The 14562-nt window shown below is 35.2% G+C and overlaps 1 protein-coding gene across 1 annotated transcript in view; it reads left to right on the top strand.

The window, feature by feature from the left end:
• The window catches only part of LOC147064162 (anoctamin-2-like), a 34553-nt gene extending 20583 nt beyond the window's left edge, over window positions 1-13970 (top strand). Inside the window, exons 11-15 of the mRNA XM_085958668.1 lie at window positions 1112-1317; window positions 5070-5240; window positions 6455-6577; window positions 12917-13052; window positions 13794-13970. Of these exons, the coding sequence (XP_085814794.1) occupies window positions 1112-1317; window positions 5070-5240; window positions 6455-6577; window positions 12917-13052; window positions 13794-13843 (686 nt within the window). The 3' untranslated portion in view covers window positions 13844-13970. The remainder of the gene's footprint in view (window positions 1-1111; window positions 1318-5069; window positions 5241-6454; window positions 6578-12916; window positions 13053-13793) is intronic.
• Window positions 13971-14562: the final 592 nt, after the last annotated feature.

Genomic DNA, 14562 nt, shown 5'->3' with positions numbered 1-14562 from the left:
GAATGGATGGTGCCCCCAGTCAGCTCTTTCACTTGGTCGCTCCATCGCGCAGACGCTCTTCCTCTGCTTCGCCTTCCCTGGAGGCTACCCAAAACTACCAATCTCTCCTGGTTGTCCGGTCCGCGCCTGACAATATGTCCAAAAAACTGTAGAATTCTTCTCAGACATATCGTCGAGAGCCGTTCCTTTATCTTTGTCTCTGGATGATTGACTGGTTCGTCCTGTGCTCCGTCCAAGAAATGCGAAGAATTCAGCGCCAACACCACATCTCAAAGGCATCAATTGCCTTCCGTTCTCTTGCCTTCAGGGTCCACGACTCGACTCCGTATAGAAATATCGAGAACACTAATGTTTGCACAAGCATCATTTTTATGGCAATCGAAATTCCCCAATCCTTCCATATAGTAGTAAGGCGTGTCATCGCACTTTTTGCAATCTGTATGCGCCTTCTTGTTTCCGCTTCGCATCCGCCCTTTCCACTGATGGTCGATCCAAGATATACAAACTCGTCGACTGTTTCGAGGTTTTGGAGTGTACTTGGTGTTGGTAGAAGGTTGGCCCGATCAACAACCACAATTATTGAGTGTATTATAATTGATACAGTAGAGGTTTTTTTTACAAACACTACTATTCACCCTTGACTTAAGGTAGGTGATAAACTTTACTGTTTACCTACTTTATTGTATTGATTTGTTACCTATATAAGTTAGAGTTAATAGTATTTGTTGTCTTTTGGTGAGTGAACACAGTGCCTGAAGATGCCGAAAGGCGAAACCCGGGCGTAAATATTACGCTAAATATTATGTGTTTAAAATTAAATTTTATTATTTTATGTAATGTTTTAAAAAAAGTGATTGGGCCTGCCACTAATTTTTATTTAAAATCATATTGATGGAAGCAACGCGCAAGTATAACAATTCAGTTCCTAGGACTCCTTAGCAGCCAATATTAGTGTTTGTTTTAATGTTTTTGTTATAGAAAATAGAAAAATCTTATCTACCTTTTATTAAAAATCTTTGTAATGCATCTACTTATCGGTGCGTACTTGCTCTGATTAAAATATACACGCGCAGTAGGTACTTAATTGTATTGTATGTTTGTCATTTTTCAGTTATTCAGTATGGATTTGTCACATTATTCGTGTCAGCGTTCCCCCTGGCTCCTTTATTTGCCCTCATTAACAATGTCCTGGAGATGAGACTGGATGCGAAGAACTTTATCATAAACTATCGCCGGCCTGTGCCGCGCCGCTCCAAGAGTATCGGCGTCTGGTTTGCTATTATGAGCATACTTGGACGGATGTCTGTTGTCACCAACGTAAGTTTTCATAACACGAATATTATTAACATCACTGAGGATTTACTTTGGTCATTATAACGTACCCATATAATAGAATGTTAACGTGGAGCTTTGCCGCAACTTGATTACCAACCCGCCTTACCATACCAGCCTGCTTCACCATACTTTCATAATAATATAACCTGCCACCCATAGGTTCGATTATAGTGGAAAAATCGAATTCGAATTCCATCAAATCAAAAATCAAGAACCCGGTTTTGGTGTTCAGTACTAGGTTAAAAATACTTACTTATATATACCTACCTACTTAGTTACGGATGTACTATAGCTATTAAATTTTAATTTGTAAACAGAAATTAGATATTATATACATACGCCTGTATTTAGGGATTCCAATACCGGGATCCCGAATCCCGCGATCCCGGGATCCGGAGCTATTTTCGATACCCACGAATCCCGGGATTGATAAACATAATCCCGAAACTTTCGAGATTGATTTTTTTATCAATTTTTATGGAAAATAAAATAAAAACGAAAATATAACAGAAAAAATACTTTTAATAACAAATAACTACATTAGAAATAAACTGAGTTTGAATGAAGTTTGATTTATACCCATGTGTAAGTTGCCAATTCATTTTATTTTTTCACATAAATTAATAAAAATGAGAAAGATTGGAAAAAACAATGATTCGCACTTTTAACAAAGTAATTTCACAATGATCTCATACGTTTTACGGCAGTTTCATATTTGGCTGACTAATTAGATTTATGAAGCGGAAAGGTCATAAGTACACCATAATTATTTGCTTTACCATTTTAAATCTCGCTAACCCATTCATTAAGTCTTTACTATCAGAAACAGCAATCTCATATTAAATTCACATTTTTATTTATATTACAATATTATTTACTCCATTAAATTTATGTATTTCCAAGATTGAAAGTAAATATTTAATATTAACAATAAACGTCTTAAATAGTATAAAATTATACTAGATTTATTTTTGACCGATTTTATCAATGTTATTTGTAAAAATATATTAACAATGGGAAGAAAATGCCAATCCCGGGATCAGAATTTTGGCTCGGGATTGACTTCCCTACCTGTATTAACATATTTTTGTTTTTACGATAAATGATGTTAGCCACTTGCTCAACCTATTAGGTCCATACGCTGACTTTAAACACACATTGAAATACAGTATGTGTAATTTGCCAGACCCAGAATTAAAACCTGGGACCCACGAAATTATAAGCTGACGCGTAAGTCGCTTGGCCATCGTGAGCGTACTATTTACACAAGATAAACTTATTATGTCGAGCATCTACAACGCCAAAATTTGTAAATATTCCAAATAGTAAAAAAAATATGTCAAACATTATGTCTGATTCTTATACATTACTAGCTGAAGTACCGGGCTTCGCACAGGGTCGCTTCGTGGTTATATTTATCTTAGATATTTAAAAAATAATAAGAGGTAATTATTTTTTAATTTTAAAATATCTGTGTAATATATGGCAATATGAAAATAATTCTAATAGGAGTAAAGGTCAAACAAAGGACCACTAAATTAAAATCGAATCCGAAATATGCAAACGTTATTAATGTTATTAATATGTAGTAAAAAAATCAAAATTGGATGGAACAAACAAACAATAAACTTTGTATTTTATATAATACTAATTTAGAAACCTTCACAGGTGTGCGCACAACAACTGACAAAAGTTTCATCGCAATCGGATGAATGGTATAGGAACGCATAAGAATAGAAGAAGAAGATGATTTTCTAATTCAGAAATCTTTGTGGGCATGCGCACGACAACTCACAAAAGTTTCATTGCAATCGGATGAATGGTATAGGAACGCATACAAATAGAAGAAGAAGAAGATGGTTGTACTAATTTAGAAACCTTCGCGGGCGTGCGCACAACAACTGGTCAAAATTTCATCGCACTCGGATGAATGGTATAAGAACGCATACGAATAAAAGAAGATAGAATAGAAGAAAAAGAAGAAGACAATGGTTGTATCAATTCAGAAACCTTTGCGGGCGTGAGCACAACACTTGATCAAAATTTCATTGTAATCGGATGAATGGTATAGGAACGCATACGAATAGAAGACGAAGAAGATGGTTGTACTAATTCAGACACCTTCGCGTGCGTGCGCACAATAACTGGTCAAAAGTTTTATCGCAATCGGATGAATGGTATAGGAACGCATACGAATAGAAGAAGAAGATGATTTTCTAATTAAGAAATCTTTGTGGGCATGCGCACGACAACTTACCAAAGTTTCATTGCGAATAGAAGAAGAAGAAGAAGAAGATGGTTGTACTAATTCATAAACCTTCGTGGGTGTTGGCACAATTACTGACGAAAGTTGTATTGCAATCGGATGAATGGAATAGGAACGCATACGAATAGAAGAATATAGAATAGAAGAAGAAGATGGTTGTACTCATTCAGAAACCTTTGCGGGTGTTACCACAACAACTGACGAAGGTTTCATCGCAATCGGATGAATGGTAAAGGAACCATATGAATAAAAGAAGATATAATGAAGAAGAAGAAGAAGATGGTTGTACTAATTCAGAAACCTTCGCGGGTGTTGGCACAACCACTAAAGAAAGTTTCATCGCAATCGGATGAATGGTATAGAGATCATACGAATAAAAGAAGATAGAATGAAGAAGAAGAAGAAGAAGAAGAAGATGATGATGGTTGTACTAATTCAGAAACCTTTGCGGGTGTTACCACAATAACTGACGAAGGTTTCATTGCAATCGGATGAATGGTATAGAAACCATACGAATAAAAGAAGATATAATGAAGAAGAAGAACATGGTTTTTCTAACTTAGAAACCTTTGCGGGTGTGCGTACAATAACTAACAAAAATTTCGTCGCAATCGGATGAATGGTATAGGAACCATACGAATAAAAGAAAATAGAATGAAGAAAAAGAAAAAGAAGATGATGACTTTCCTAATTCAGAAACCTTCACGGGTATGCATACAACCACTTACCAAAATTTCATCGCAATCGGATGAATGGTATAGGAACGCATAGAGGACAGACAGAAAGACAGACAGACAGACAGGCATACAGACATTCATTTTTATATATAAGACATAGCCTATACTCTTCACGCAAGTGCAAACAATAAGTTGACAAAGTTTTGTCGCAATCGGATGAACGGTATGGCAGCGCATTAAATACGAACAAACAAACAAATATTAATTTTTATATTATAGATGATATAATAGTAATAATATTATATTACTCCATATTATGTTTATGGAATAACTAACTCCATCACGATTGATCAATAAGAAAAAAATAGAATACAGTATTAATTTTACAACACTAAAAAATCGTACCCGAACCTAAAATTATAAGTGGCTCCGGTCTGGTTATTGATTCTGAAGATTTAAAATGACCGGTCGTCCTTTTATAGATTTTTTGTCTTGAGAATTCTTGAGAAATAATGAGAAAATAATTGATCCTCGTGGTTTCTCAAAATTTTTTTTTGAAATTTCGAAAGAGGAAAAATATAATGAGATTGTGCTTGTAAAAAAAGTCCCCACTTTTTTGTGAAGGAAGTTCACACAAGATGATCGTTTAGTTAGTTAGCGTTTAATTTGTGTTTTGTCCAGTTGAATTCCGGTCCTTTTCGAGCGCTGACTGGGCCACAGGTTTTGCACCACTAGTGTGTTTGATTGCAGTCGGGACTTGTAATTATTTTGGAAAAATATTTTGTTTTCAGGCATTCGTGATAGCATTTTCATCAAATTTCATTCCACGCTCCGTGTATATGATGGCTGTATCGTCCGATGGTACTGACAGAGGATTTTTAAATCACTCACTTGCTTATTTCGACACAAACGACTTTATGGCCGGCTCAAGGCCCGAACACACTGTTTTTGGCAATGTTAGGGTAATAAATCTCATTATATGTTAAACAAAAATAACACATCGTCTCTGTTCTGGCAGAACACACTAACTGGAGAATATTAGTTTTGAATAATTTGACTTTGAAGTTGTTAAAATGTTTTGAAATGGTCTATCATGTGAGTTTATTAAGTAATCGTAAAAAGGATGACTTTAAAATAAAGACTGTTTATTTATTAAGAAGGTTTCCAAACGGTAAAGTTTGAAATAAGGAACATTTTGGTATAACTAACTCAATATGTCATTTTTTGAATTAGTGTCTTCTGCCAGAACAGTGACGACATATTACGATAATATTGAACGAAAAGCATGCTTAGAATATTTATAGTGTTGTTTAATTCAATTAATTTTGTTTATTAGCACGAGTAAACTTTACAAAGTTTAAATCTAAGGCTTTTGCTGGATGACAGCAATCTTAATGTTATGAAGAAAAATAATTTAATACCTCTTTTTAACTTGCCCGAGGGACGAGCCTGTGAAGGTTATATGGGTAGAGTGGAGGTCGTACTAACTTTTCTTGACCTGGGAATTTACACCTGGGAATCAGAACTAGAATGGTGAGATGCTACGTCTTCTCGGTCCTCTTATATGGAGTAGAGGCTTGGACGCTCACAGAAACGATTCTAAAAAAACTTGAAGCTTTTGAAATGATGTCAAGGATGAAAAAGACCAAAGAAATAGTCAAACTAATAAAAACCAGGAAACTGGCATACTTTGGACACATCATGCGGCATCCCGAGAAGTATCGCCTTCTACATCTCATCATTCAAGGGAAGATCTCCGGTAAGCGAGGCCCTGGTAGAAGAAGAACGTCCTGGCTCAAAAACTTCAGGGACTGGTTTGAGCTCAGCACTCTATCCCTATTCAGAGCAGTGACGGACAGGGGCCAAATGGCCAAATTCATCGCCGACGTCTAATAACAGATATGGCACACAAAGAAGAAGAAGAAGTATAAACTTCAAATTGTCGTCTGGAGAATAATCCATGTAGTACCTCAAAAAACATTGTGTCGACACCATTTCTGATTATTTTTATAAATCAGTGATATTGCTATCACCTTTCCATAGATAGCATCATCCAATTTGTAGCAGATACTGAGATATCTTAGTAGCTACACTTACCCCGATTCACCTTAAATTTAAATATTTCACTTTATAAAATAAATGTATGCCCCACACCTAAATGTGTATTAATTTTCAGATTTGCCGGTATCCCGAATATAGGAATCCTCCGTGGATAACGCCCTTACATATGAAGTACAAGCGTCCTGATTTTTATTGGCATGTTTTAGCGGCACGGCTGGCATTTGTTTTGGTTTTCCAGGTAGGTACATAATAATTCTCAGATTCATTCCATTGACATTAACAGCAATTTGACAACTAAAATAATTATCGTATTTTTACCGCGGTGGAGTACTGGTGGTGCGATGATTCTGATTTTGCGAATCTAGGGTTCAAATACAAATTCTAGCAAAAAAAATAATTAATATGTGCATTTCATAGAAAGAACCCATTAAGTTGTGATTATAATAATATGGAGATGCACGTCGCGTACTGTCACGCCGTCACGGCGACAAATTTAGTCTGGGATTTCTTCATTTTGCTGAATATTTTGAACGATCACCACTTTTGTAAATTCAATGATGGAGTGTGCCAACTTTAATGTATTAGCATTTTGAATTAATATTCATGCTAATTTCAATTAATTTTAACTTGCGATATTAGGTATGTCCATAGATAATATTTTGAACAGACCCCAATCTGCAGCCCATAGATCAGGGGACGGCAATCTTGTTGCCACAAAGGGCGCAATACATATTTTGAACATAGCCGGGGGCGCATAATATATACAAACTTTTCTTTAAAGCTGATAACTATTAAAAATCCCAATAGAACTTAAAATCTTGGTTTAATCCCAAAAATCACAGAAATGTTCATTATTAATGATATGGAGTTCTGTAAATCAAGCACCATATTAATCGTTCAATTAATATTAATGCGAAGAAACATACATATCGACGTAAATCAACATAAAAAATATATAACTAATATTTCAAGCTTTAAATTAAAAAATACAAATACTAAAAAGTTTAATAAACTAAGATTCAAATTTTCGACATTATTATGATATGTATTTTAAAATGGGTGTTCTTATATATAAATATACATACATATATTTATATACGAATACATGCTATGCAAAAAAATCAATGTGATACTTGGCACTATAAATCCTCAGCTAACTTATTATATTCAGGTACATTATTAGAATTACCCGTCTTTAACACAATCATTACTGACCTTTTAATTACCACATTTAAATAACACGTTAATTATATCTAATGGCCAATTACTCCAAACGCGCCAGTCGTGGTGTTTGCGCTAAATGAGTTAAGCAATAATTATCCAAGTGAGGGTCTGTAAGTCTTAATCGATATTTTGATTTTGTATTTCATGTTAGAAAACAGAGACTCGCAAGAATATGTCGTAGCACAGTATCAAGATATTTTTAATGCACATTGTCCTAAATTAGAATGACTATTCTCTTCGACTAAATTCAAAAACATTTTATCATTATAATGTGTTTTTAATATAGTATCATTTGTAAAGTTATTATTTCCAATTCTATATGTTGAAATCATACTGGGTATAATTATCATTTTCAGTAATATTAAATGGATTTATAAAAAATCTCACTACTGGTTCTAAAAACACAAATTCCTCAGATCTAGAAGAAAACTCTTCTATGAGAGTATCCATAATCTTTATATATAATGTACAAATAAGGTTTTCTTCTCCCAAATTCTCAATAATATGTGATTTGGGAAATGTGATAATGATATTTTTATTAGATGATCTTGAGGGCGCATTAATTATTATCCGAGGGCGCCGCGTTGCCGATCTCTGCCATAGATAATAGACAACATTCTTATAGAAAATACATAGTGCCAACCGCTAAAAACAAAAAACACGCGATTTTGACATGAATCGATAATGTGTAGGCATGTAGAAAATGATAAACGTTCATTGAGTCGTGCAGGTGTCGATGCAGTGCAGTACAACGTGAGGTGACCTCATTGTTGTTCTGGTGATTTAGGCAATGCTCATTTAAGAGCCTGTCCATATGGCGCGTTTTTACGCGCGAGTGACAAATTGCGCGTTCTCCAGGTACATGTGACCCAATTCAGCTGTCCACAAGCGCTCGCGCGTTTTGACTCTCGCGCAACGATCGCCTGCAAACGCCAGACTCTGGACAATCGCAGCGTTTACCGCGTTTACAGCCATTACAACATGAAATACGACTGCTTGGCGCTCGAACGCGAGACTTTTTATTACTACTCCTATATACCTATACAAGTACATAGGCACATACCTATCAATAGTAGTAGGTAGGTATTCATTATTCTCACTACAATATATTATTATTGGTACCCGTTTACATTTTAGTGTATATATATATATATATAGATCATCTAGATGAACAGATTTTAAGGGAGATATTTCAAATGTTTATTTATAATGCAGTTTCAAAAAAAGGCGTTTATGAATCTCCTTGAAAACTGTGTTTTCTCTGTCCAAATGTTTGGACAGCATCGTCGATATATCGCCGTAAACGAAACGCAAACAAAACGAATTCGACCCGCAAACGACGTTTGGCGGATGAATCCGAAACTTCGCTTTGCCGTGTGCGCGCAGCCTAACACCATCGAGTTGTAGTGGTTTTTTTCTACACTCGCGTTTGTTTTTTTATGCTGATTCAAAAATGAATTACGTCCCCTTTTGTTTCAAACGCGCAAACTACGCCGTATCTGGACGGAAGACATTTCTGGTTCTCGAGCGTAAATTGCGATGGGAATCGCGCCATGTGGACAGGCTCTAAAGGTTCAAAATGTGTTACGGGATAACATTTTAAACACCAAGAAAAACGACATTACACACGTTTTTTCCCGTAGCGGCAGCTTACTGTGATAGTCCGCGACATGCACTATAATATATTTCGCGCTTTACCTACTCACTTTTTGATTCAAATCAATAATTTTTAATTATTTCGTGTTATGAAAACTTACGTTGGTGACAACAGACATCCGTCCAAGTATGCTACGCGACGTGCAGCATAATATACCTAATCACAACTTTTTCATAGAAATTACTGTTAATGATATAACCTCAGAGCGGAATGCAGAAACATTTGTCATAACTAAAATTTCCGTAGCAGAAAACACTATGCAGAAACATTGTCCTTAGTTAAGATCATTTCTATTGAAAATAATACCATATTTAAAAATTCTCTTTCCTATAGTTAAGGTAAATTATGACTATAAATACATATTAATATTTAATTATAATACTCTTATGTTTCCGCTATAAGTCATTATACGTGATTCCACAGGCACCGCAAGATATTTTTTTAACATGGTAACACTAGCGTCGAGTGTCATTCTATCATCTGGCATCTTGTATTTCTGCGGGCTGGCGTATAAAAGTAAAATAATATTCTGCAAGTACATGCCAAACGAATTAACACTATCCATTTCCATATTGAGATACATTGTTAAATGAATTTGAGTGTATGGACTGTTTTATAGACATGCCAATTTATTTTGACAGCAGCTGTCTGTGGTAAATGGTAATACAGAAGAGAGCGTGTTCATAACAAAAGTAGTCTATGGTTAAGGATTCCTTAACTCTATACTCAGGATTGTCTATAGTTAAGTCATGCTTTTCGGCGACTTATCCTTAGGATCGAAATCTTAGATTGTGCATGCCGCTCTCAGTGCTATATGAAGCCATAATATTATTATTCACGACTCTAGATCTAAATGGTAATTTAATCCATGACTATTGCAAGATATATTCAAGAGTCGATTCCAAGCAATTATTATTTAACGTTTAGCTGACTCATAAACATAATTTCTGTATGAAAATTTATTTAACATAATTACTTACTTCACCATGTTCGATTCTGAGAGGATCATATTATTAATATGGGCCTTCACATAGTGAGTGTTGTAAGATTTTTTTTTACGATAAAATGGATGTCAGCCACTTGCTCAACTTATTAGGTCCATACTCTGACTCCAAACAATAATGTGTGTATTTGTCTGACTCAGGATTCGAACCTGGGACCCACGACATTATAAGCTGACGCTTAAGCCGCTCGGCCTTCGTGAGCGTTATAACTAACTTAACATAAAACATACTTTTACTATTTCCGTAATCAATTCCGAAGTTACAACGTGAAAAACTTGCTCCAACTTTCCATACAATAAAATTATTGAGTATGTGATCGTATATTTTGATAACTATAAAACCTATTCGCTGCGGACCTTTTAATTAATATTGAATTACCACATTTAAATAACGAAATAACGTGCTAAATATATCTAATGGCCACCTGATCGGCAACGCTAGCTCCGTGCTTCGAAAAATATTCATTCATTTAAAAAAAATAATAGGTACGAGTATCTACATATTATTTAAAATAAATTGAATGTGTATTTTGAGTTGAGCCAAGGCTGTGCCACTACGACTACAGCGTCTGGCCGTTGCGTTTAACCCACTATAACCCATGCAGACCTCATCTGCAGAAAGTCGGAAGAAGTCAGTGATATCTGTATGGGCCACAGGGTATTACTGGGGTGTAGTGACTAGACGTTTTAGTGGGCGCACAGCTTAATAATATCATAGACCAAATTTATTGGCGCGTGTTACTTTATTCTAGGTAAGTATATTATAAATAATAATAATAATATTGAATCTTCGTTTTTTATAATTTCATATTTTGTAGTCTTGCAATCATCATCATTTATGCCTTATGGCACTACAATCCTTGGCGAGTCTTGGCTATTCTTCAAAAACTTCCTTCATCATGGACGATACAGTGCGAACACTCTCAAAATGCTTTGACCGTGCATTCTTAAATTCCTTGTGGCGCAGTCTAGTCATCTCAGTTTCAGGCGTTAAAGTCTTCTCTTGCCCACGGGGGTTGCGTACATAGACCGCCTTGCTGGTATATCCTGTGGCATTATATACACGTGGCCGATCCAGCGCATCTTTTCGCCCCCATAAAGTGTGTACGGCTCCTCATTATACCTTGACCGCCAAATGCCAGCTTCCTGAACAGCCCCAAAGATTCTTCTCAATACGCGCCTCTCAAAGATATCCATATTTCTCTCATTATGTTTGCTGAGTGTCCAGCATACAGATCTATACGTTAATACTGGGCGCAGGAGAGTTTTATATAAGGTTTTTAGGTTTTTCGTGAGAGTTCATCGTTTCATTTGAAGCATTTGGGGACCAAATGAGCACCTGTCGTCGAGGTTGATCAGCGATTTAATTCTTCGTTTGTGTTATTAGTCTTTGTGACAAGAGACGCCACATGAACAAATAAATCCACAGTTTCAAAAGCATCGCCGTCAATAATAAGCTTATTATTATCATTTGTTGCACTGCGGAGAACAGGCATGTATTTTGTTGTATTTTACGTATATGAATGCCTGTTTAAGGGAAATTACATCTCAATAACATAGGCATAAGCCAATACCACTTGATTGACTTATGGAATGTTATATCATTGGCTTCCAATTTCGCATCACGGGTAACCTTTTCGAGGATCACGTTAAATAGAAGGCAGGCAAGTGTGTCCCCTTGTCTAAAACCTAAATTAGTAAGTAGTCGTGATGACTACTGATGATAGTCTAATTTGAAACCGCAAAGTTGACTGAACCAGGTTATAACTATTTACCTTCGTCTAATAGGCTGTCTCCGCCTCTGCCTTAATATAAATTTATATCAGAGCGTATTATCATAGCTTAATATATCGTAGCTTAATATATCAGAGCGTTGGAGCGGAGCTCAGAGCACGGAGCACTGGAGCAATGAGATTTTACCCGGAGCACTGAAAATTTGCAGTGCTCCACTGCTCCGGGTGTATTTTTTTATTAGTAAATTTTCATCCTAAAATCCAATGAAAAAGTATATTTTGACACTTTGCAACACTGGAATTATTTGAAATATGGCAACCATAGAGGTATTAAATAAAAAGAGGGGCAAAGAATCGGCTTTCTCATACAACTCAATGAAGCAGGCCAACAATAGCCGACAACTTACGAGAAATAGCGATGCGTTAAAAAAAATCAGGGCGTCACGGAGGATTTACTTTGATCATTATAACGTACCCATATAATATAATGTTAACGTGGAAATTTTGCCACAAATTGATAACCAGCCCGCCTCACCATACATTTTTACTATACTAGCCTGCTTCGCCACACTTTCATAATATAACCTGCCGCCCCTAGATGGCAACACTGCCGAGTGATAAATAACCTCACTTTTTTAACAGAAGAGGCAAATAATGAGAGACGATTTGCTGTCAGTTTGCTTAATAGAATTGATAATGAAAATGACGATTATTTTAAAACTCCATATATTTTAATTTTTTTAACATTTGTTATTTTATACTAATATTGTTATACTAATTATGTTAATAACATTTATACTTAATACTTATTAAAACTTTTTACCCGGAGCGGAGCCGGAGCAAGTATTATGTCCCGGAGCAGAGCTGGAGCAACTCAAAAAAGGGTCCGCTCCAATGCTCTGTAAAATATATTAATAAGTAACTAAAAATAATGTTATTATTATTAAATATTGTTTCCAGATTGTTGTCAGCTTTGTGATACTGGTGGTCAAATGGGCAATCCCAGACGTACCTAGAAAACTTGCTGATCAAATTAAATTTGAGGCAAATATTATACAAAATCGTATCATTATAGAAGAACGCGCAAAACCTAACGGTAAGGTCATATTTTTATTATCATTACTTTATACCTACTAATATATCATTCTCTAAACTATTGACTTAGTATACTTATATATTATGTATTCTTTTTCAACACTACAAAAGGTCATAAGGTCCAATCACAGTAGGGTGGAGAAACAGCTGTGTCAGGACTCGAAATGGACCGGAACGCACCGGAGAAATCCGCAAAGTTATCATTCCTTCTCTTGGAAAAAATAATTTGACCATCTGAGATAGAATAGAGTCAAAATAACAAAAGAATCTAACATACTTATTTTATAAAATATACATAAATTTAGATAACCATGTTAATGTTTTCAGAAAAATTTTATATTTCGGTCGCTGATTGTTGTGTAGTACCTACTAGAAGTAAAAATATATTATTACGTAAGTTTATTGTGACCTCACTGGGTTTTATAAATGCGTTTAAAAATTAATAAATCTAAAAAATCTTAACACCACTGCACATGGATGTACTGAAATATGACTATATTCTAAAACATTAGATCGAGAGGTTTAAAAGAATACTATTTTATGTAATATAAATACTTTGTGCAGTCATCAAATGTTTAAAATAAATATAAAGGATAATAAGGCTTCAAAATTATATAAATAGATTATCTACAACGTTTAAGGAATGTCCAGGATTATGCTCTGAAAATACCATAAAATCTCCGTTTTGACTTACGTGGGGCATGTGGGCCCTTAACCAATACATTTTTTTTCATTTTATTAGGTCAACCAACAGGATCAATCACAGAGGATAACATTGTGAATACAATATAGAAAAAAAAGTAATATGTGATGGTCCCAATAACAGGCGGACACAAAAAGCATAATTAATCAAATTAAATAAGATCAACTATTATGTACAGCTGTAATGAATATAATTGGAGAATTATTGAAAATCGTTAAAGAAAAATAGAGAGAGAGAAAAAACAGAAAAAATACAATAAGCAGTCGTCCAGATACAATTAGTCATGGAATTTGGAGCAACTTAATTTGAAAGAGGCAAGAGAACAACACAGACCCACTCGATCACTGTGAAGATTCAAGGTTCTGCAGAGTCTCGACTCGCCATCGGACAATTGTAACCTAAATTGGTTTTATATGTATGAATGTATAAAAGTGAGGACGAATATTGACTCTTGGTACATTAAATTTAATGTAAGACAGTAGTTGTGGAGAATCTTTATAGTTATTAATTATTTTGAAGACAAAAATAAGGTCAGAAATAGGACGCCGTGTTTCTAAAGATTGGATTTTGAAATGTTCCAATTGGGAAGAATAATTGGGTAAGTTGATATTGAGGTGACTGCTGAAATATAGATGATTTAAAAAAAGTTTTTGCACTCGTTCCAATCTGTTGACATGAACAGTGTAGTGTGGGTTCCATACTGAACTGCAGTATTCGAGTTGCGATCGTACCAGAGTGTTATAAAGAAGAATTTTGGTAGAAGGTTTTTTGAGATCCTTCGATAGCCTCAAAAGAAAACCCAGCATTG

The sequence above is a fragment of the Rhyacophila brunnea genome, unplaced genomic scaffold (assembly GCF_057557595.1).
Source record: "Rhyacophila brunnea isolate RB1 unplaced genomic scaffold, BYU_Rbru_1.0 scaffold_8, whole genome shotgun sequence".
Classification (NCBI taxonomy): domain Eukaryota; kingdom Metazoa; phylum Arthropoda; class Insecta; order Trichoptera; family Rhyacophilidae; genus Rhyacophila; species Rhyacophila brunnea.
The sequence above is the reverse complement of the archived record's forward strand: the minus strand, read 5'-3'. Positions and strand labels throughout refer to the sequence as shown.